Source organism: Melopsittacus undulatus, chromosome 2, assembly GCF_012275295.1.
Source record: "Melopsittacus undulatus isolate bMelUnd1 chromosome 2, bMelUnd1.mat.Z, whole genome shotgun sequence".
NCBI lineage: Eukaryota > Metazoa > Chordata > Aves > Psittaciformes > Psittaculidae > Melopsittacus > Melopsittacus undulatus.
The window spans coordinates 5,872,426-5,895,900 of record NC_047528.1 but is presented as its reverse complement, the minus strand read 5'-3'; the positions used below and the strand labels follow the sequence as shown (position 1 = coordinate 5,895,900).

At 42.8% G+C, this 23,475-nt stretch overlaps 1 protein-coding gene across 1 annotated transcript; it reads left to right on the top strand.

Moving 5' to 3' along the window:
- Positions 1–3,850: 3,850 nt before the first annotated feature.
- CCDC83 (coiled-coil domain containing 83) lies at positions 3,851–20,182 on the top strand. The gene is made up of 10 exons (XM_005143801.2): positions 3,851–3,936; positions 5,934–6,018; positions 8,481–8,649; positions 9,223–9,390; positions 12,357–12,448; positions 13,537–13,605; positions 14,542–14,663; positions 15,666–15,739; positions 17,720–17,904; positions 19,984–20,182. The coding sequence occupies exons 1-10, from the start codon at positions 3,851–3,853 to the stop codon at positions 20,167–20,169; spliced, it is 1,236 nt and encodes a 411-aa protein (XP_005143858.2). The 3' UTR covers positions 20,170–20,182.
- The last annotated feature ends 3,293 nt before the right edge of the window (positions 20,183–23,475 follow it).

Sequence of the window (23,475 nt, the reverse complement as noted above, 5' to 3'; positions counted from 1 at the left end):
CTGCCTGTCTGCTCCCAAGCCCATCATAGAAGCTCTCAGCCCCCTAAAGGTTCACCCTCACATACACAAACGACCACAGATGCACAAGGGCATGTCAGGAAGCCCAAATACCCTCTTTGAAGGCACCACCATTCCCAGGATTGTCCCAGGGGATCTTCAGCAGCTTACAGTTCCACAGGGGTGGGATGCAAGGGAAGAGGATTTTAAGATTACACAAGAACTGCGATGGGATGCGCAGGGGAGTAGCTAACAGTGAGGAAACAGGAGGGATACATCTGGGACATGTGGCCATACACACGCCCTTGGCACTGCTCTGTGTGCAGAAGGAGGCCCATGACACTCTGCCAGGGATGGAGCATTCACTACCTCCCTGGGCAACCCATTCCAGTGCCTCAGCACCCTCACAGTAAAGAATTTCTTCCTTATATCCAGTCTAAACCTCTGCTGTTTAAGTTTCAACCCATTACCCCTTGTCCTGTCACTACAGTCCCTAATGAACAGTCCCTCCCCAGCATCTCTGTAGGCCCCTTCAGATACTGGAAGGCTGCTATGAGGTCTCCACGCAGAGGTCCTTTCCAATCCTAACTGTTCTATGATTCTATGACCCGCACCACAGCACTGTCCCCTGGGCTGGCCGCGCTGTCCCCGCTGAGCCGCGCTCCTTACGCGGGCCTTTCCCCGCACCGCCCGCCAGAGGGCGCTGCTGCACCGCGGAACGCGCCTATGGGCGGGGCGAGGCTCCCCGTTGCCTTGGCGACCGGCGGCAGCTTGCGCCGCTGCGAGCGGAGTGCGGCGGGGCCTGACCGATTGCGGGCCGGGCACCGGTAGCGGCCGGGCCTCGGGGGCACCGGGGACAGGGACAGCGGGTGGGTGCCGTGGGGTACGGTGGGGCCCGGGGACCCGGGGCAGAGTGGCCTCGGAGGGACCGGGAGTAGGGACTGCGTGTCGTGCAGTGCAGACGGGGGGTGTGGTGACAACTTAGGCCTTGGGGTGCTGAGGGCCGTGAGGGAGATTTGGATGTGACTGGTGGTAGGGTGAGGGGAGACACTCCAGAGCTTGGCTGTGTAGGGGATTGTTTGGACGAGGGTGCTCAAAGCGGTAGGGGACAGCACAGGGCTGCGGCTTAGGTACGGGGTGACAGCGACAATGGGGTCTGGTGGCTGCAGGCAGGGAGGCTCTGGCCACTGTGAAGGGGTTGGCCACTGGTGATGAAGGGGGCAGTGGGGAATGCAAGGGTCGTGCAGAAAGGATTGCGTAGGAAGGGACTGAGAGCAGAGGGAACCATTGGCCTCCTTTGAAGACCAGGAAGGGGTTATGGTGTGGCTGCAGGGTGCTGAGGTAGTCACTGATGGGCACTGAGGTAATTACTGATGGGCACTGAGGGAGTGGAGGCCACTTGAGTGGCAGCTGCTTGAGATACAAGGGAGTAATGTGAGTGTATCTGGGATCTCCTTGCTGCTTCTAAGGATGTCCTGGCAGTGCAGTTATCAGTTGTGAAGGGCTGGTAGTGATAATGGGGATCTGTCATAACCTATTTGGGAGAAGAAATAGATATTGTGCTCTGCAAATGGTTTAAATCTTCAGACAATTCTCGGTCCTCCAAAAAACATTCCCTTCTCCCATATGTATTTTTGTTGTCTTGCAAAATCTGGCAAATCCGTTATTAGGGTATGGTTTTGTTGCCTTGTACAGCTTGGAGGCTTTCTTTTTGCTCCCTGTACAGGAAGAATCTAATAAATACATCACTGGAGCTCATCTGGGGCTGGAATGCCAAGAAAAACCCAAAACCTTTCCAAAGTACTGCTGCTCAGAATGATTCAGTTCGTGCCCAGCTTTGGGGAGGAGAATTGATTATCCATTTAGTGTAAGGGACAGAAACAATCATTATTAGTAACAACAATAATTCTTCAGAGATTGTTATACTGATCTTACATTTCTGAGGAAAATCAGTAAAGTAAATGCTCAAGGGAATCCATACCAGTCCAGTTAATTCTGTGCTGAAGAATGACAGATATTATACTTAAAGAATGCATCCTGCACTTGTGCATTTGGGCTAGGAATTTTAAGGGGATTTATGAAAGCCAAGAACCAAGCTTCCTTTACCAAACAGCCTGCACCAAACTTCTGAGGTTTTCTTCTTAATTTACTTGGCCCCCTTTTAACATCTCAATCTTACAACAGTTGTGTGTTTAGGATGTTTAAAAGTTCCATGAAAAATATCAAATTGGTATCTGCAAAGGTTGTGTATAGATATTAAGGACCTAATGTGGCTTCAGGCTCAAGTGGATGCTCAGGTACATTGCTCTTGGATTGGTAAATGTCAGGTTTACTAAGTCACTTGGTGATGGTATTGAAGTTCCACAGTAGAAACATTTTACTAATGTGTAGCAACTATCAAAACTTTGACCTGGGACATTTCAGAAGTTCAAGCTATTGCTGGTGGGAGTCAGAAGTTTCCTGATTTCTGCAAATGGAATTAGCTGTATCAGTGACATAAATAATCAGGGGGTACAAAGACAGTGATTAATAACTCTAGGCAATTATTCCTGAGTGTGAACTTCTCTTCAGCAGCAGAACAGGTAAAATCTGCACAAGCAGGTTTCCAGCAGAGTGGGAGTAAAATTCTTCTGGATAAACATCACGAGAAAGATATTCCAAGGTGTGAGGATATTAGCTCCAAAGTATGTTTACCCTTTCTTTCACTTCCCTTGCAGAGCTGCCTTACAGTGAGCATTCCTCTTACACACCTTTCTGTGCCACACAGGTTATTGCCCTCAGCACCCTCACTTGTTTCAGCAGCAGGCATCAACTGCTTATCTAGGGTAGGAAGTTATTTTGGATATAGAAAGCTGACCTTGCCTTGCTTCAGGCCAGCCTATGGGTTAGAGTGCATCTGTCAATAGTCACTTCAACTTCATTCCCTTGATTTTACATCGATTTGGCAAGCTTGTTATGTGGCTTTCCATGGATTTTTTCCTGTTTCCTTGGGCTCATTTTAATAGGAAAAGTATCCAGCCTGCTGTGTTTAGTCACAGTTATTACTCTAGTTACTATTCTATTAGTTATCAATTTTAGCTATTAGAGTGATAACTGTTAGAAATCAGAATTTGAAGGCAGAAAAGCAGTTTAATATGAAAACAGGTTACGTAAAATGTTTATATTCATTCAGTAATAAAAACTCCCATGTTACATGAACTAATCTGATTCTGGCATTTGATCATGTGACCACTAAAAGTGAGTAATCTTCATAAATGCCCTTTTCTTGTGACTTTTATTTTATATAATATATGCTACCAGTTCCATTACAGAACTGTTCATTGTCAGTTGAATCCTGAGGTTGGCAGTTGTGACAACATGCCCAGGGAATACTGCTGACATGCACAGCCCTTCAGAGAGAGGTTTTGTTCCAGCTCTGACAATGAAAACTGAGTTGCAGTGAAAGGCAAATATTCATAGTGCTAGGAGAACAGAAGGAGAGGGAAAGAGATGCATATTAACAAGGGGACTCGATAAAAGAAGCCTAATAAAGAAACAGAGACAAAGGACTGGAAAAGGAACAACTGCTTGTTTGATTTGCAAGAATGTAAAACCTTGTAACTAGTGACAGAGGCCACTGTTCTCCAACTCAGGACAATACTTCAGGATGTCATAAAACCAAGGGCCTGAGTGCTGTCCTGGGCAGGATTATTGCTGTCAAAAAGCCCCTCTCTTGTTTTGCTTATTTCAGAACAGGAACTTGTCACAGGTGACAAAGTCTGGTGAACATATGACATTTTAGAAATCATTAATTTCTCTTTATTTATCTTATCTCCCTTTTAGGTCTAACTTCTAACACAAGTGTACCAAAAGCATGGAAGAAAAGCAGAAAGAGGAGAAACCAGAAGAGCAACTTACAGACCTTGAATCAGCTGTCCCAGAATCCTTACTAGAATTTCAGTAAGGATTAAGATATTTATTTTTTTAAGATATTTAACTTCTCATTGATATAGAATATGTGGATGGATAAAGCAGATAACAAAGACAACTTTTCCAGTTCAGAGCCTGAGCTGATTGACTATATTTTTCTTTCTTTCTTCCTCTCTCTTCTCTTTCCCTCTTGCTCTCTGTCTTCACCTCTATAATCTGTAACTTCTCTGTAACAATTGAAGAAACAGCATAATCATAGCATCATAGAGTGGCTTGGTGTGGAGGGGACCTTAAAGCTCATCCAGCTCCGACTCCCTGCCATGGGCAGGGGCACCTTCCACTAGAGCAGGTTGCTCCAAGCGCTGTCCAACATTGCCTTGAACACTGCCAGGGATCATACAAGTGAATATCTGTCACATTCTGCTTTAGGAATTATCAAGTGTGTAGTATTTATTTAACTTCCATTCCTGCTTTTTCTTCTGTATATTGGAGCATGAGTTCTGTAGTGAGTTTGTTATTTTGCAATTCCAATACAGGTTACTGTTTCAGGATTGGTTAGGAACAACAGTCCCATGAATTACTTTCCTTAGTAACATCCTATAGGTGACTGACAAAATTGTTGTGGTAGTGGGGTGTTGCTTCTGGATGCTTCAATCATCTAGATGGAACCTACTACACAGAGTTGAGAAAAACAGTATCATCAATCTAACTGGTTTGTAGCTTTCACCTGGGAAATACCACAGAACCTAACCTAAAGAGGAAAAAGGTTATAGTTTTTCCTATACTATAGGAAAAGTTCCAATATGTAGCAGAGAAAATAGCAAATTCTACTAATATAATTTTTCTTACATTAACCAAGTGATGGATACAGACTGCCACTTCATGGAAAATATTAAAGTAGCAGAAATGAAGACCATAGCAGTATTCCAACTACAGAAATGGTTTAAAATGGCAGGTCATTTAGGAGGTAACACTGTGTGGCCAAGCTATCACCTCTGCCTAGTGAGTGATAGATTTTTGCTGTAGCCATATCCCCATATCTCTGCTCTATTCTCTCTAACTAATATCCTTGTACTTATTAGAAAACCCGAAGGATACTGTGGAACATATTGGCACCAGAGGACGCAAACCTAGTAATCTTCAATGACTGAGTGATTCAAACTTAGCCAGGAAAAAATGATCTTCCTTTAAAACAACTTAATACAATGGGGGGGGGGAAACAAAGCCCAAAACAAAACCTCAAGGAACAACAGCTGTTGAAACATTAAAAGACACTGTGAAAATTGTAATATTTGCTCTATTGTGTTATTTGGTGAATAAATTCTGGGATCAGAGGGAAAGATTATAGAGAATTTTGCAAATAGACACCATCTGCAACCCAGTGTTCCTCATTCTAGAAGACAGAACACAGAAAAAAAAGCTTATTTTACAGCTGTGGCAAAGAGGATGACAAGTTGTTTATGACCATTGTGAAAGCAGCAAGATAGTTCTCTGACAAAAATGTATACACATACTCAGAGGATACTACTCAGGCTGCAGTCCCTATTCCTTTAGTGCTTCTTAAAGGCTGACAAGTTATTAGTGTACAAATGCAGGTTATGAAGTTCAACAAGCCACATTTCCAGAAGAATTGAATCCTATTGAATTCTCTGGTTTGGGATTCTGCTGAGCTGTGTCTGACTGAGTTGCCTCTGTAGCACAGAAGCAAATACTTCTAGAGCACAGACCATCTTGTCCTGAAAGAGATCTGTAGGATAGGTCAGCTAAACTGCACCCAGAGAGAAGAAACCAGCTTAATCCTCTCTAGTGGTTACAAAGGAACAGAATAATCAGGGTTTCTGTTTCTCACGAAGGTCTAGATGTATATGGGAAATATTTTCTTTATGTGTAGTAAGCAGAGAGTGGTGTCTACCCAGATGAGTTGCAATATGATACATAAACATTTCAGTTGTATTTACATCTAATCTAGTTTAAATAACATTCCTCTCCTGTTTTTATAAGAATGTCTCCTTACTCTTTCTCTGCAGAATTGAGGCAAAAGAAGAAGCAATTGATAAAGTTTTGCTTGTTGTGAAACAACTGGAAGAAAAGAACAAAGAATATTATGAAAGAGTAAGTGGCTGTGCATCCTTCTCCCAATGCATTTTATATGTGATATTTTAACTCACAGATTTAATTTTATTCTTTTAAGCCTAATACTATAATGACTAAAATTATCCCTCGCAGTGAAATTCTTACAGTCAATGAAACTAGACTTAGGAAATGTTGAAAGTTAAAGTGTTATCTGAATTAAATGTGACATAAAGTGTAAATGTCCTAAATATACAAAAAAGGAGCTGCAGGAGTAGAGCATTGCAGAATAGGGCACAGCAGTAAGGTAAAGTGAGTTCAGTGAAGGTGTTCTCCAATCTCAATATAGATCAGATACAAGGAAGAAGTTCTTCCATGTGAGGGTGGTGAGGTGCTTGCACAGGGTGTCCAGAGAAGCTGTGGCTGCTGCATCCCTGGCAGTGTTCAAGGCCAGGTTGGAAGGGGCTTGGAGCAACCTGCTCTAGTGGAAGGTGTCCCTGCCTGTGGCAGGGGATTGGAACTGGATGAGCTTTAAGGTCCTTCCCAACCCAAACTGTTCTGTGATTCTATGATTCTATCAATTTATGTGAGGTCCTCAGTAACTACTTAAATATTTAATCTTACTCTGCAGCAAACACAGGTCAGCAACCCCCTTTCAGTAGGCAACTGTGCTGCAGTATCTTCAGATGTTCATTTTTAAACAATACTGCAGTATTTCAGCATACAAAGAATAAACAGTATTAGCTTCATTTCTGTCAGTAGTATCAGCAGATCTAACTAAGTATCGAGATTTGCTGACCTTTGATTCACTTGTAAGGTCATGGAATTGCACATGTTTCTATGAGAGCTTACTGATTCTTGCAAACTTAGTTACAGTGAAAACTGAGAAAAAGAGAATAAGTATCATGCAGTTGTAGAGGTGCAGTTTTTGGCACTGCTTGGTGAAGACTCACTTTACTGTGGATTAAGATTTGGTTTGGGTCCATTTCAGAACAAGGTTATTGGTGGCACCTGAGCGACATTTTTAAGAACTGTATACATGAACTGTATATAAGGAACAATAATATGACATCTGATGACTGAGACAGTGAACTTTGAAAGTGGATATATACAGTTACCTAATGAAATAAATTCAAATAGCTCAAAAATCCTTAAATTGGATTATGTGACTGAACACTGATGCCGGCTGCACCACTTCCTATAGCAGGAAAAATGTCTCTTTATCCTTCCCATACTGATAGTTGCCCTGTATCTATTCAGATATCCATCTGTTTAGCTTTCCTTGGTGTTACTTTCTGTCTTGAAGCATGGATGGTGTTTCATTTGTGGCCTTAACTATCAGTGGAAGTATCATTTGGCTCTTTTCTTTGCAGACATCTGAAGTCTCTTATGGTTCTTCCCCCAGTTTGCTGCTAGTTCATGGTCTCATAAGGACTCCTTCATATTTTAGGTTGTGTAGGGTACCTCAGGGCATACTTGAAGTACTATTTGCTTAATTTACCTATGTTTTGAAGTTCTTTGAGCTCCATTCTTTATTTCCTTAGTGTTACTGTGTGGTTTAGAGTTAATCTGTCTAGAAGTGGTGAATGCTTGAGACTTTGTACTGAACAGTCACTGTTACAGTTATGGTATACTTTCAGAGCAAACATATTTGAAATTACCACGTAACTTGAGTGTCACTTGAGAGGCCCATGCTAAGGGGTTATAATCACACCTATGGAATCAGTCAGTATAATTAATTTCAGCTCTTTACAAGACTCTACTAAGGGTATATGAAAGTGACCTGATTGATGACATTTCTACATGAAGTTGGTACATTCTCATCAAGAATGAATGTGAAGTAAATAACTCCTACAAATAAATACTGTTATTAAACTGACCCACAGGAGTCCTACAAGGGCACCAGAAAGAATCTGTGAGTACTGATGTTCTGTACCAAGTCCAGCAGTTGTCTCTCATTTCCTTGTAATAGTCTTGAAGTTACTGAGGAAAGTTCTGAGACTTGCACACTCTTGCTTCTGCTCCATCCTTTTTGAATGTAGGATCATAGAATACTTAGGATTGGAAAGGATCATCCAGTTGAGATCATCCAGTTCCAACCTCCCTGCCATGGACAGGGACAACTTGCACTAGACCATGTAATCCAAGACTCCATCCAACCTGGCCTTGAACACTGACAGGGACAGAGCATTTACCACTTCTCTGGGCAACCCATTCCAGTGCCTTACCACCCTCACAGTAAAGAACTTCTTTCTTATATCTAACCTAAACTTCCCCTGTTTAAGTTTGAACCCATCACCCCTTGTTCTATTGCTACATTCCCTTAATAAAGAATCTCTCCAGCATCCTTGTAGGACCAAGATGAAGAGATGTTTAGCTGAGTGGTTTTGCAGTGCATCCTGGCATTGGGTCAGATTTTACTTTTCTTCACTACTTACGCTTGTCACTTTGAAAACCAATTTGAAACTGGTTTTATACATGCTTTTTCTTCTGCTCTTTGATAGTGTGAGCTGCTGAAGAAGGAACTGCAGGCACGCGTCAGGCGCTTACTGGAGCAGGTAGAGGAAGAGCAGAAAGAACGAGATAAGAAGGAGGTTGTAACTAGGGATGATGTGGAGAAGTCACTGATAGCAACATGGCAGTATGTTCAGGACAAAGAACAACTTCTGGAAGGTGTGCTGTGAGTTGTGGAAGTTGCAGCTGACACCCTTGGGATTCAGTACTTCTTTTTGTATTTTAAATCAAGATTCAACTTCCTTGTTGAACCATAAAGCTTCTTGCCCCAAAATCAAGCTCTCTCAATGTGGTATGAGACTGTAGAGGGTTTATAAGTAAATCTGTTCCTTCCAAGTGATGTAGACCACTGTGCAAGTGCAGTGGCAAGTCATGAAAACCCAATGGCTCCAATGGAAGATTATGATGGCAGCAAAAATTATCAGTTTTGATCATTTAGAGTCCTGGCTACCATCCCTATCATTCTCTGAGGGACATGCATGTGCATTTGGTTACATTTCAGTGAGAACTGTTGGCTCTCCTTGGCAGAAGAAGATCAAGCTGTTTTCAGCAATGATGGTGGCCCTTGACACTGCATGAGGCCATCATGTATTGTGGGGTAGAAGAAGCATTCTTCTTTCTCCAGTCCCACAGGAAGTGCCTTTATTAAAGATTTTGATGAAGTAAGAATTATGAACTATCAGTTCAAGAAGTTGCTAATGAACCTGCCTTCTGTTATTCTGATTTTCATAGATCTGCACTCCCAAATTGAAGAAACCAACCAAAAAATCTCAGTAAAGCAGAGTGAGAAAGATGATTGCTTGGAGTACAAAAATGTAGGAAGTAAAATAGAAGCTGAGAAGATTACGAGTCTGGAAAAAGCCATTCAAGAAGTCAAAGATGTTTTTCACAGAGCTACAGGTCAGTTTACAGCTGTAAACATTTTTGGTCAGTTACCAGCTGCAAAGATTTGCTTTACAGCTGGTGTAAAGCAAATCTTGGAGGCTTTTTACATATTACTTGCCCAAGTTAATTAAATTATATATGTAATTTGAGGCCGTATTCTGATAATTTCTGTGAAGTTTTCCAAGACAGTGTACCTGAGTAAATGTATAATTGTATAAAATGGAAAGCATTTCCCTTCCCCTTTCCGTTCCCCTTTCCTTTTCCCTTTCATTTCCCTTGTCCTTTCCGTTTTCCTTTCCCATTTCCTTTCTCCTTTCCTTTCCCTTCCCTTCCTTTTTTCTTTTTTCCTTTCCCCTTTCTTTTCCTTTTTCTTTCTCATTTCCTTTCTTCTTTCTTTTCTCCTTTCTTCTTTACCCTTTCTCCTTCCCCCTTTCTCCTTTCCTTTTCTCCATTCCCTTCCCTTTCTATTTCTTCCCTCTTCTCTCTTTTTTTCTCTTTTTTATCTATTTCTCTCTTTCTTTCTTCCTCTCCCTCTTTCTCTGTGAAGGTCCCTTTATTAAAGAAGCAAAGTCACAGGAATTATGAACACTTCAAGAAACCAATCAGTTTGTTTCCTGACAACTTCCATGTCAAATACAGGCAGCCCATTTTTAAAAACTGTTCCTGTGGAGGACAGCAGGTTTCTAAATATAAGTTACATCTATTGAGGTCACCTACACATAGGACTCCCTCAGCAGTCATGCTTGAAAATGTTGACTCTGCTGCTGTTGCTTCTTATCATGCTCCAAGAACTTCACATGTGGAAAACTCTTTTGATGGAAAAGTTCTATGAGCTCATTCTTGGAAGTTTTTTCAGCTGAGCATGGTTGAAATGCAGAAGTAGAGGGAGCTGTCGTGCCAGTGGTCTGACCTTTGTATAGTCCCATGCATGAGGCCTGCAGAAGTGCCACTACAGACATGTACAGATACTGGGAACTGTTTCAATACTGACACAACAGTGGAATGAACTCGAGACCTTATGTATTCTGCTGTTGAGTGCTTCATAAAGGTTTCTTTACTACTGCACTATTTTAAAACCTTTTAAATATTTTTGCTGTTACATAACCCATGCTTCCAACATGACAAGGATGTCTTGGTTTTTCTCCTTTATGGCCCTCTCAGTATGCATAGCCACGGCCAAGCAGCTGGTAGTAACAGGCAGTGACACTGCTCTAAGGGTCTCTGTATATTCTGTGCCAACCATTACCAGCCATCAAGTACTGTGGATAAGAGCCAGATATCTTTTTGTCTTTTGAAACCTATTTCATCCCAGTTAAGACCTGCACTGAGCTTTCTACATCATCAGGTTGCTTGTCAGATATCCATGTCTGTATTCAGGAGAAGTTGATATTTTTCATTATGTGTTTTCCATGCTCTGAATCAATCTAAACCTTTGCTATACAGCTGCTTAGCTATGAAATGAAAAAGAGAATGGGCTTTTATGTAGCATGCCAGAATGAGCCAATAGGAACATTCTGTCTGACCTCTTGCATGTCACAGGGTTCAGTTTGTGGTCGAATGGTAGTGTATTTACAGAAAGACTGTTACAGAGGTATATATAGCAGTTGCCTAGTTAACATACTACAGAATGATGCTGCCAGTACTGGATGTTAGCAGTCTATTTTACTCTGCTTTCTAAAATCTAACATACAAAGTGGCTGGGGAGTAGTCTTCCAGCCTATCAAAAAGAAAACAAACCCAAACCCAAAGAGAAATAAATCTAACAAGCTGACATAGTGATGCAGCAGCAAACAGGGCTTGTTCACTCCCTGAATGTATAACAGGCTTATGGAATAAAATAAGCATAAGTGAAGACGTTTCTATCTCTGTAGGGCTTGATGTTGGCACAGTTCATGTGGTCTGGTGATGACAGTTTAAACAAAATAGCTGGAGGGGAGAATAAACAAAAGAGTGCCCTACACTTAAGTGAGGTGTGGGGAGAACAGTGTTGCTGGGAGAGTTAGGGCAAATAGCCTCCTCAGAAACAGTAAGCATATGTGAAGAGCTCCTCCTTTTCTGCATTCTGCCAGCACAGTTCAGGTTGTTTAGCTGTGTAAAAGAATGAATTAATAATAGTCTGTAAGTACTTCCATTTCATTCAAGTCTAGATAGGTTGATTAAGGCAGGGCAGCTTTTACTGTGTAAAATTAAGAACTAATGCACAACTAATGCACCTTTCATATTTGACAGCCTTTGACTCCACAGTGGGTCCATGACCATTTACAGCCAAGCCTGCAATAGGCTGTCTGCAACACAAGTGCAGAGCTAGGCTGAATTTCAAGCCTCTGAAACAAGTATGAAGTGTTTTCCTGGAAAGAACTACTACAAACTCATTCACTCCTTCAAAAGGAGAAAACCCAAGCAGCAGGGGGCTGCTTTGCATAGCACAACAACAACTGAAGGGAAGGATGCAATAATTAAATAGCAAGTGACTAGAGCTGGAAGCTAAACAAATTCAGCTTGGAGAAGATAAGGCTGCGTGGAGACCTCACTGCAGCCTTCCAGTATCTGAAGGGGGCTACAAGGGTGCTGGAGAGGGACTCTTCATCAGGGACTGTAGCAATAGGACAAGTGGTGATGGGTTCAAACTTAAAACAGGGGAAGTTCAGGTTAGATATAAGGCAGAACTTCTTTACTGTGAGGGTGATGAGGTGCTGGAATGGGTTGCCCGAAGAAGCTGTGGCAGCCTCATCCCTGGCAGTGTTCAAGACCAGGTTGGACAGAACCTTGGGCGACATGGTCTAGGATGAGGCATCCCTGCCCATGGCAGGGGGTTGGAACTGGATGATCTTAAGGTCCTTTGCAACCCAAACCATTCTATGATTCCATGTGATGTTAGCTGATAAATTCCAGTTTATCTATTAAATGTCAATTATCTAGTTCTTAGGAGAAATGGATGTAAAATAATGATTTCTGATTTCCTTCTTTTGTTTGTTTTGAAGAATATTACAGAAATTCTTTGAAAGCAATGAAAGAAGAAAATACCAGACTGGTTTTGAAGCACATGGAATTAGTTAAGGAACAGGCCCTTGAGGTATTCCTTCTGCCTTTTTACAAGTGCTAACTGTATCATAGTTAGGATTCATGTAATCTGCATTAATAATTATTTTCACTCGAATTAAGACTTGGAACTTTTCTAATAAATATACGTTTTCTTACCAGACATGACATTGGTTATTGTTATATACACATGTACTTTTGGTTTTACATCAGACTAACAATGAATAGATGTGAGGGCATTTTCTAAGCAAGGTAGAGGAAACTGGGGCACCATGCACTGACTTCACTTGTTCAAGAGCAGGTCACTTTTGCTGTGACTTCAAACAACAACACACTAAGAGATTGTCTGCATTGAAATATACATCAATTTGAAAAGTACTTTTAAACTTACTTACTTTAAACCATCTAAAATGCCAAAATAGTGCAGTCTGCAGTAAAATTTAGATTTATTGGTACATATATGTGTGTCTGTATATATATGTTGGGTCATGTCTGCCAGCTGATTTGCAAAGTATTTATGGTGAGGTCTTACACTCACAAAATGCAGAGTGTACTTCAATATAAATCATTGCTTGAGAACATTCGGTATTTAAATTCCCTGACTTCAGTGCTGGTATATTCGATCATGTGAGAATATAATCCAAAGGACTGTTCATGGTGATCTACAGGTGATTTCCTCCCCTCAGTTGCTCCTTTCCACTGACTGAGATCAGTAACTGCAGGCTTGGTTCACGAGCATGGACCTCTGCATGTTTTAAGTCACTTGTCATGGATCAGTTCTTATTAATTTGTGATCTTGCCTGGGTTTTTTAATAGCTAAAGCTTTGATTTCCTGAAAATGGGAACATAGAATTTGTTAGGTAAAAAGGGAATGTCCTGTTTTAATAAGGGAAATGAAAATCTTGTTAAATTACTCAACGCATAAACTGCACTAGTCAGGGTGATGGAGAAGAAACATGTGGCCCTGGGGACTAAATCCCCTTGTGATCCCTCAGGAGATACTACAGGCTGTTGTGTAGATGTTTCTTAGCTCTTTCCTGCTAAAGAGCAGAAGGCTCTGTATAGTCTGCAGCACTGTCAAAGTCCTGCTTACAGATGAGATCTCAAATTGTGTTTCCTCAGAATGCTGTGAGATACTTAGACAAAGACAGCTGCAGAGAAATTGAAGAGAATGACTGGCTAAAAGAAGAGGTAAGAGCATCACTTGTGTACAGTTGATCACGGTAGTTCAGTTTTGAAGCACCATAGCCTACAGTCATAACTGGTTCCAGTGATGAGCCTCTAAAGGCTTCCAAAGGAAAAGGAGAGCAATTTTCCTGTAATTACTCTGCAGTTCTGAGCAGCAAACAGTGTATGCAGTGAATAAAGGTAAAGATGAACATCTGTGTTCACCAATGAAAGAATCGTTTTCCTGCCCAAGCAGTTAAGTATTTGTATCTACAGAGATGGGAATACTCTGTAGTGTAAAGTCACAGCCATATAAGTGTTTGGAGAGTATACCTTAGAATTGCCTTAAAGTTCTGGTGGTGCTGTATTGAAACAACAAAGCTGGAAAGGGAATTTTTACAAGAGCCTGTAGGGACAGGACAAGGGGGAATGGCTTTAACCTGCCAGAGGGGAGGTTTTGATTAGACATCCAGATGTTCTTCCCTGTGAGTGTTGGTGAGGCACTGGTACAAGGTGCCCAGAGAAGCTGTGGCTGCCCCATCCCTGGCAGTGTTTATGGCCAGGTTGGACACAGGGGCTTGGAGCAACCTGCTCTAGTGGAAGGGGTCCTGCCTGTGGCAGGGGGTTGGAACTAGATGGTCTTTAAGGGTTTTCTCTCCAAGCAAGAAAGGAAAATGCAGAGCTTCTGTCTACTAGACCTATGTGGCTATATGAGAAGGTTTTGCTCTCAGGGTTGCAAAGCCCAAACGTGTGGCTCTGATTGACAGAGTTGTGCCGGTAAATGGCTCTAATAAAGGTGTAAAAGAACCAGAGAGGCCTTCCCTTGCCTGAAAATGTGTTGCTGTTTCTCAACCTGTTATAGCAAAGTATGTGCTATTAAGATAGTCACTGGGAAATCTTTCCACAACGGGTATAGCCTTTCTAAGATGATCCTGTTATTTTTGCTTTCATTGTCAAAAGGTTAAGCTGTACCAAAAGGAAGTGAGTGATTTGAAAGCCTCAATTCAACTTCTGGAAGAAGAAAATATCGCGCTAGTGGCAAAACTGGTTGATAGCAGACTTGAGTATCTAGGAGTACCCAGGTAAAATGAAGCCTTGACAGACTCAGAAGTGATTCATCTTTTTAAAAGATAATGCTCCTTTCAGCTTTTAAAGCTATTTGGGTTCTCCTACAGCAAAGCCAAGGTAGTTTTCTAGTTGAGGAGAAGCAGGATTTGACTGGGTATGCGTGGGACTTGTTTCTCTGAAGAATGCCAGTGCCATTGTAACCTCCTCAATACCAAAATTCAGGGAAGAAACTGGGTTCTTCAATAATCTCTTAAGACCTAACGACACTTTCTTTTAGTGGGGATACCACTGGGGCTTGGAAATAGTTTCTTTCTGTTGTAATTGTCTCGGATCAAGTGCTGAGTAATAGATCTTCCCTTTTCTGTTGGCAAAATGTTTAATGATATGAAGATTAATATACAAATAAATGGTGTTTCACAATCTCAAATGAAATAGATGACCTGGTACTGAGTAAGGAAGAGGCTTTGGGATGGGTCTATCTGTAGAGGTGTCCATAGTATTAGTTTATTTGTATTGAAATTATCTTGTTCCCTACAGAAAGATTAATTTAACCCCAGAATACCAACATGAATGGTATCAAAAGCACAGTGTAACAATGCGAATGATCCATCTCCATTTTCCAGTCTTAGCCCAGTGATTTCAGCCATATTGCAGACAAAGGTTCCAAGTCTTAAGAAGTGACCATTTTGCTCTCCTCTCCAAACTTTGGACTGCTTTTAAGTGAGAGCTGCCAGCTGTGGTTTGAATCTTGGACTGACTGGAGACTATAACATTTGTTTTCTTTTAGTCTCATGGACATAGTTGAACTGAAGCACTAAGGATAAGAAAGAGCAGCTTTTTAGCCACTAAGCTACCTGGCTGCCTCCAGTGCATTTTTAAACCATTGCGCTATTCTGCCTTTGTGGTTAAGCACCAAATGGCTCTGAGAAAGGCTGTTCTCCCCCTAAAACATAGCACAGGACAATTCAGAAAGTCAATTCAGGCCTTTAATGTGAGTTTATCTTTTAATTCTGTAGGCATCTTGCAGCTGGCTTGCCAGATGAGTTTCTTAAGGATGGAATGAAAGCAGTAGAGTATAGCAAGTATGCAGGTAAGGTACATGCAGCTTCTAAGAACTGATAAGTTACTGAACATTTATATACTTTTTATTTCTTTATTATCAAACTGATGTTTGACAACATGAACATTTCCCACTTAACTGCAGCCACCACAGCAATGATAGACTGTAGTTTGTGTTAAGAAGATAAACCCACAATCTACCTGTAATACAGGCTTAAAATTGGTGTTTAAATTGTAGAATCTAGACCTGTCCTGGAATGTGGGTACAGGACTGGCCATCTTTTATGAAGATAATCCCAGAATCCCAGGTGTCATGGTTTGAGCATGTTTTGAGGGTGTTTTTGTTCAAGGTTTTTTTCCAGCCAGGTGGAGGAGGGGAGTCCGGGAGGAAGGAGAGACAGGGCACCTGACTCAGGCTAGTCAATGAGGTATTCCATACCATAGCACGTGATGCCCAGGATGCATACTGGGAAAGAGAAGGCTGGAGGGGGGAGCTCTGGAGAAAAATGGAGGAGGGAGCACATGGTGCTCGGCCAGGCAGGGTGGAGTGGGTTATGGGTCGGTGGCTGGTGGGGTGTTGTATTCTCTTCACTTGCTGTTTGCTGTATCATTATTATTTGTAGTAGTAAATGGCAGTAGGGGTTTTGTGTTATGCCTTAGCAATTAAACCGTTCTTATCTCAATCCGTGGGGGCTACATTCTTTGGATTCTCCTTCCTAACTCTCCGGGAGTAGGGGGACTTGGTTTAAACCACGACACCAGGTTAGAAGGGATCTCAAAATCATCTAGTCCATCCTTTCTAGGCAAAACATGACCCAGACTAGATGTCCCAGCACCATGTCCAGCCAAACCTTAGAAGTGTTCAATATTGCAGAATCCACCCCTTCCCCAGGGGAGGTTATTCCAATGGCTGATCATTCTTACTGGGATAAATTTTCCCCTTTTGTCCAGTCAGAATCTCCCCAGGAGTAAGTTGTCCCCATCACCCCTAGTCTTTTCCATGTAACTCCTTGGAAAAAGGGAGCCTCTGTCTTTTTAGCCACCCTTTACATACTGGAACATGCTGAAAATGTCTCCTCTGAATCTTCTTTTCTCCAGGCTGAGCAGTCCCAGCTCTCTTAGCCTTTCCTCAGCTTCCCAGTCCTTGGAACATCTTTGTGGCCCTTCTCTGGACCCTCTCCAGTCTATTCTTTGCTGATCCATGTCACCATAACTTCATTGTCTCTTGCCCCTGAGAGGTTACTCTTGAACTCCTTTCATTTGCACTGTACATGCACTTTACATTCATTCTGACACTGAGATACACCTGGAGTTAAATGATAAATGAATCCCTAGCAACAGCAGATGAAGCTACACAGAGCTCAGCCTGAAGTGAACATCCTGGTAAGCAGGACTCAATTTGGGCTGAATCTCCACTTATTTTAGTAGGTGTGCCCTAAAGAAGGATGTACCATTAGGCAAGAAGGACCGTGTGAGTGTGCTTGTCTGTTTAGAGTGTTTTCTATGGATTCCTTAGTATCATATGTTTTATTTTACAACTCTGTGTGAGTAGAAGAAAGAGGGGGGAAGAAAGGATAAAAATCAAAGAAGTAAGCTGCAAAACCTGAAGCCATACACTTACAGACATATGAACAAGTCTATTGAAGTTCTGACCAGTTGCAGCCATAGGTGGACCTTTCTGGAACTATCAGGCACCAGCAAACATGTTGACTAAGGCTTTTGAATTGGATATATGTTTATTTTGAGCAGTTCAGTTCTATTACTTTTGCTAGACGTTTATAGTAGTTACTGGGAGAAGAAGGTTTTATTCCAATAACCTGGAGTCAAGTCCTTGTTCCAGGCAAACTCCACATTTGGCTTGGCTTGTCAATTAAGTCTTCCCAAGCTGTTCTTTGCATTGCACTGGCCAAGCCACATTAAGGACTGCAGGCAATGCTCTTACCAAGTACTAATTCTGGTCTTCATAAAGCTTAACAATTCCATACACATCATTCATCTTCTCTTTAAACAGCAGAGGAAGATGGGGATGAAAGCCTCAGAAGTGCCCCAGACTCCTGTCAGAAAACAAAATCCTTTCCAAAGATTCAGTCTACATCAGACACTGAGGAGCCCCAAGAGAGTGACGAGGAGATACCGGAACAACCACTTACTCCAGCCCCGGGCAGCCTCTTTTATGAAGATGAAAAAGATTTCCAGGTATGAATTCAAGTAACTGGGTCTCTCACTGACACATCTTTCAGTACAGAGCATGAGTTACTGCCAGCAGGGTTCTCTTCCCATTGGTGTTATGGCAGGAAAAACTCCCATCTCTTTTACCAAGTGTACAATTCAGGTGTGTAACCATAGGCACATGGTGCTATTTGAAGTGGTAAGAACACTCCTTTTCCTTCATATGCTGGGCCAGAAGAGCATGGGTTCTGTGTCATAGCAGCCAGTATCATATGGATGGCTTGGATACCTTAGGGCATTTCTGGTACCAGAGACACACTGTTTTGGTGCCTTAGGAATCAGCATACATGAGCATCAGGGTGAAACTCCCCCTAGAAAGAATTCTGGATGTCACCATTTGTGGATTGCACAAGACTCATTCACTTCATTCATGGTCCTTCATCCCTGGCAGTGTTAAAGACCAGGTTGGATGAAGCCTTGGGTGATATGGTCTAGTGTGAGGTGTCCCTGCCCATGGCAAGGGGGTTGGAACTAGATGATCTTAAGGTCCTTTCCAACCCTAACTATTCTATGATTCTGTGATTAAAGGGTCAACAAGGAATGTATTACTTCAACAGAAAACCAGGATGAAGGTGTTCCTGGGTGCAAAATACAGGGGTTAAGAAAATAAAAAGGTACAGATTATACATAAATAGGCAGAGAGATCTCCCAAGACAGAGAAATCTTCCTTCTAAAGAAGTGGTGGCACCTGCCTTGGGAGATCCTTGATCCCAGGCTGCAAAAAGATGCTTCCTGGGTGCCTTTGATTCTATACTCGAGTTGTGAATCAGAGTCCCAGACTGGTTTGTGTTGGAAGGGACATTATAGCTCATCCAGTTCCAACCCCCTGCCACAGGGAGGGACACTTTCCACTAGGCCAGGTTGCTCCAAGCCCCTTCCAACGGGGCCTTGAAGTGAAATGAAAACTTGAATACATTTCTAAATAAGCTAAGTACTCTCAGAAAATATAGTGCTCTACATCATAGATTTCTACTGCAGATTAAAGCAGATGCTACAGACATGGTGCAGACTGCAGGGTTTGCTGTGTGAAGATACTTCTCCGTGTTTCTCTACCCTTGAGTATTCAATTCAGACTTACTCAGTGATGATCTTAGGGGATTTTAAAGAAAAACAGAAAACCCCACAACTCTTTTCCTAGAAATTTGCCATTAGTTTGATTAATACCCTGCAACTTGTGTTCAGAGAAAGGACCCTGTTGCCCTGATCAGAGACTAACTTAAGGAGTGTCTCTGTCCTGAAAAGTCATACAGAGAAATGATGAACATTTAACCAAAACAGATCTCCTCATGTGTTTGTCTCCTTGCTGGTGTCACCCTGGGAGATGAACACTCACTTTACTTCTTTCTCCCTGCTGTTAGCACTGCAGAGCCCACCCCACATTAAGGTTGTAGGTGCTGCTGACAGTCATTCCCTGGAATTAAGGTATAATTGCAGACAGTGAAGGTGCATTAGCAAGTATTAACTCATTTGTTAAATAGAGGTGCTTCAACAGTTGCACTGTTCTTCCTTCCTTCTCCCTGGCTTTGGCCATATGGTGCTGCTCCTGCCCTTAGGTAACCCATAGTGCACATTGGCCTTTCCTCTAGCTGATTCACTCACTAACCCAGCATCAAAACTTGCCTTTTCTTCTCCTCCTGAATTACTTTTCTGTTGGGTTAGTCAACCAAAGTGAGTCAGAGGTTTGGAGAAAACCAGCGCCTACACAGATGTGGTGGAAGCACGTGGCTGGACTTGGAGCTCTCTCTTTTGGCAGCAGTGAGCTGTTGGATTAGTTTCATTCTTCTCACAGACCTGAACTTGAGATAGAATGCGCTTTGCAGAGAAAGGGATATAGGTGAAATCACATAGTGGAAGAGGAGGGCATTAGGGCTGCAGCCTTCTAAAATGAGCTGGCTGGTAAACCAAGCCTGTTAACACAAACTTTACCCAACATACCACCCCAGGGCAGCATCTTTACCATTGCTTTATAAAGGAAAATTACTGGGTTTTTTGAAGAAAGCTGCTTTTCCATGTAATTGCACAAGAATAATATTCTTTCTTTCTAAGGAACATTTAGAACTGGCTTCTCTGGAGACAAAGCTGATGTGTGTGATTGGAAAAGCTATGCCTATTCATAAACAACCAGAAGAAATGCCAAGCAGAAGGGGCACAGAAGACAGCATGGGTCATAAATCAGACAGGCGCATCACAGCTCGGATGATCAGGGCTTTATCTAAAGAAAAGGTTGGTTAAGAACAGACAAGCTCTGCTGTTAACCTGGGACTGTAACATTCTCAGTTCATTAAATATTGCTCTGTTCTTCAAGGAGCACGTGGCACTGGGCTTTGTGAGAACTCTTTTTGTGTGCCTGAATCATGATTTACAAGTTTAAATTTAATGCAAGGTATGTCTGCGTGCAGATGGGCATGGGGAGGGTGCTTTCCTTACCAAAGAGAGAGCTCTTGCGCATTTTATGGGCTTCTCAGTGATAGAATCACAGAACAGTTTGGGCTGGAAGAGACCTTAAAGCTCATCCAGTTCCAACTCTCTGCCACAGGCAAGGACACCTTCCACTAGAGCAGGTGGCTCCAAGCCCCATCCGATCTGGCCAGGAATGAAGCAGCCACAGCTTCTCTGGGCAGCCTGTGTCAGTGTCTCACCACAGTAACAAATTTCTTCCTAATGTCTAATAGGAAATGTTCCTAATTTTCTTAATATCTTCTTTGGAAATGTCTGATGAGTCCATGTAGCTGCACATACATCTAACAAAGGATTCAAGTTAATATTTAGTATAAGTGGTCCCGACTTGCAGTCTGTCAAATGTGGAATGCCTGCTGGATAAGACCCTGAATGGGTAAATGCAAGCTGCCTTAAAATGTCCAACTGTTGCAAGATACTTCATACCCTGCTAAAGGCAAATGTCGTGTATCCAAGTATAATTCAACTATTGTTAGCAATTAAATGTTTGAATGCCTTTTATCTGTCTCCATAACCCCCTATTTAAATACACTGAAATAACCAAAAAATAATTGAAAAAAAAAATAAATAAGCAGCATAAAAATCATCAAAGTCTTAAATATATTCCAAAATTGGCCAAATATGTTGTCTAAGGCTGTCTTTGGTTTGTGGCTGGTCTCTATGAAAACATAGTACTTGCAGCACTGTGTGTAGTTCTTTTGTCCTCAACATAAGAAGGACACGGAACTGTTGGAAAAAGTCCAGAGGAGGCCACGAGGATGATCAGGGGACTGGAGCACATCCTGTATGAAGATAGGCTGAGAAAGTTGGGGCTGTTCAGCCTGGAGAAGAGAAGGCTGCATGGAGAACTCATAGCAGCCTTTCAGTGTCTGAAGGGGGCTCCAAGGATGCTGGGGAGGGACTCTTCATTAAGGACTGTAGTGATAGGATAAGGGGTGATGGATTAAAACTTAAACAAGGGAAGTTAAGGTTTAGATATAAGAAGTTCTTTAACGTGAGGGTGATGAGGCACTGGAACAGGCTGCCCAGAGAAATGGTGAATGCTCCATCCCTGGCAGTGTTCAAGGCCAGGCTGGACAGAGCCTTGGGTGCCATGGTCTAGTGTGAGGTGTCCCTGCCCATGGCAGGGGGGTTGGAACTGGATGATCTTAAGGTCCTTTCCAACTCTAATAATTCTGTGATTCTATGATCTCAGTGCATTGATTTGGTGGGGTTTTTCCACTCTCACCGCACATCCTGGACACCCTGCAGGCAGACACAATGCAGTGTGTCCTGTATCCCACAGGCACAGGCAGCCTTCTGACCTGTGCATTTCCCACTTACAAACTTGTGAAAGCATTGAGTAACCTGATTTAAACCCTTGATGGATCAATCAGCTGTCAGGAATCAAGTGTCTGAAGAACTCCATTTTAAACAACCTGCATCTACCCTCGTCTCAGTGTATCCTGTAGTTCAGCACAAACCTTTCTGCCTTCTGAAGCAAGCTCATACCCAGCAGGCATCTCCATGAGACACTGACTCCAGCTCCTCAGACACCAGGCTCACGACCAAACAGGTAAAGGAAGGAGCCTTAACCTCAGACTGAAACTCTTGTTCATTGCCATGTAGTAAACAGTTAAATGAGTTTGGACATGCCCTTGCTGTAACCCAGCTGCGTTACTGCCAAGCCTGAAGTGATCTTAGGGCTCCAGTGGCCAGAGAATGGGGATCCCTGTGTGCAAGGGGGTCATGTTTTAAGCACAACAGACACCCCCCATCAGCCACACTGGCTTTCTTGAAGTGCAAGCCCCAGGAAACGGCTTCCTTGAAAGAGAGATTAGTTCCGCTCAGTGCTTAGTTCAGATTTGGGTTAGCTGCAGAATTAGAATATGGCTTATGCTGAACAGCTTTTCAGTCAAAGAAAGGCCTGTCCTGCTCCCCCCGCTCACCAAAAGGCAGTAGTGAGATTTAGATTAGATATAAGGAAGTTCTTCCCTGTGAGGGGGGTGAGGCACTGGACCATTCCATGATCCCCTGCAGCTCCTACCTGCATGACCAGACCATAAAGTGATGGGATCTAATTGCTTGAACCTGCAGGGAAGTCGCTCAGGGGGTTCAAGCCAGTGCTGTGCTGGGGTAATCAGGAACCTGGCTCACTTGAGGGGGTGCAGCCTTGTAGGATACATCACCCCACCATGCTTTGTAGGCATTTGATGGTTGATGTTTATCAGTTCCAGCGCATGGACTTCAGTTCTGTTACAATGGCTTTTACTACCACACATATACAACTTGGGTGATGCTCATATTTCCTTAACTTTAAATTAAAGGTATTTCATAACATGGGATTTAAGGGTGACTCCTATAGGTTTTGTTCTAACTGCAGTAGTGAGCCCTGACTCCCATTGTTTGAGCAGGAGGTGGAAGCATGGGCTGTACTGCCACAGTGTACTGCCATCAGCCTCTGCATTACATGTTGCTCATTGCTGAGAGCTTTTGCCAGTAACAAATTCATCAAATCCAGATGTCTTAGTGGCTGAAGACCCAGCTTTCCCCATATGAATGATTTACACTGGCCTTCATGCTGATCCTGTAGGAATCAAGGGGATTTGGGACACTTCACTAAGCATGTTTTGCTACAGGCTGCTCCTTCCGGCTCATGCGACTGCCTGTGGCTTATACCCAAATCAGTGTGCCTCACATCTCTTTTTAACTCCCTCTCACCCACCCAGGCCTCTATGGGAAAAGGCTGAACAGCAGCTGGAAGAGGTGAAGGTACAAGTTTATGTTGTCCTGCCCGCAGACATTACAGGCATAAGCAAAGAGATGGGCCCTGCATACACTAGAAACTGCAAATCATAGAATCTCAGGCTGGTTTGGGTTGGAAAGGACCTTAAAGCTCATCCAGTTCCAACCCCTGCCACAGGCAGGGACACCTTCCACTGGAGCAGCTTCCTCCAAGCCTGGCCTTGAACACTGCCAGGGATGGGGCAGCCACAGCTTCTTTGGGCACCCTGTGCCAGCGCCTCAGCACCCTCACAGGGAAGATCTTCTGCCTAAGAGCTCATCTCAGTCTCCCCTCTGTCAGATTAAAACCATTCCCCC

What these genes read in the sequence shown, in the direction of transcription:
- CCDC83 (XM_005143801.2), top strand. Translation starts at nt 3,851, where the DNA reads ATGGAAGAAAAGCAGAAAGAGGAGAAACCAGAAGAGCAACTTACAGAC. An exon ending in GAGTATCTAGGAGTACCCAG is followed by an intron (nt 14,664 to 15,665) that starts GTAAAATGAAGC and finishes TTAATTCTGTAG; the next exon opens with GCATCTTGCAGCTGGCTTGC. An exon ending in AGAGTATAGCAAGTATGCAG is followed by an intron (nt 15,740 to 17,719) that starts GTAAGGTACATG and finishes CTCTTTAAACAG; the next exon opens with CAGAGGAAGATGGGGATGAA.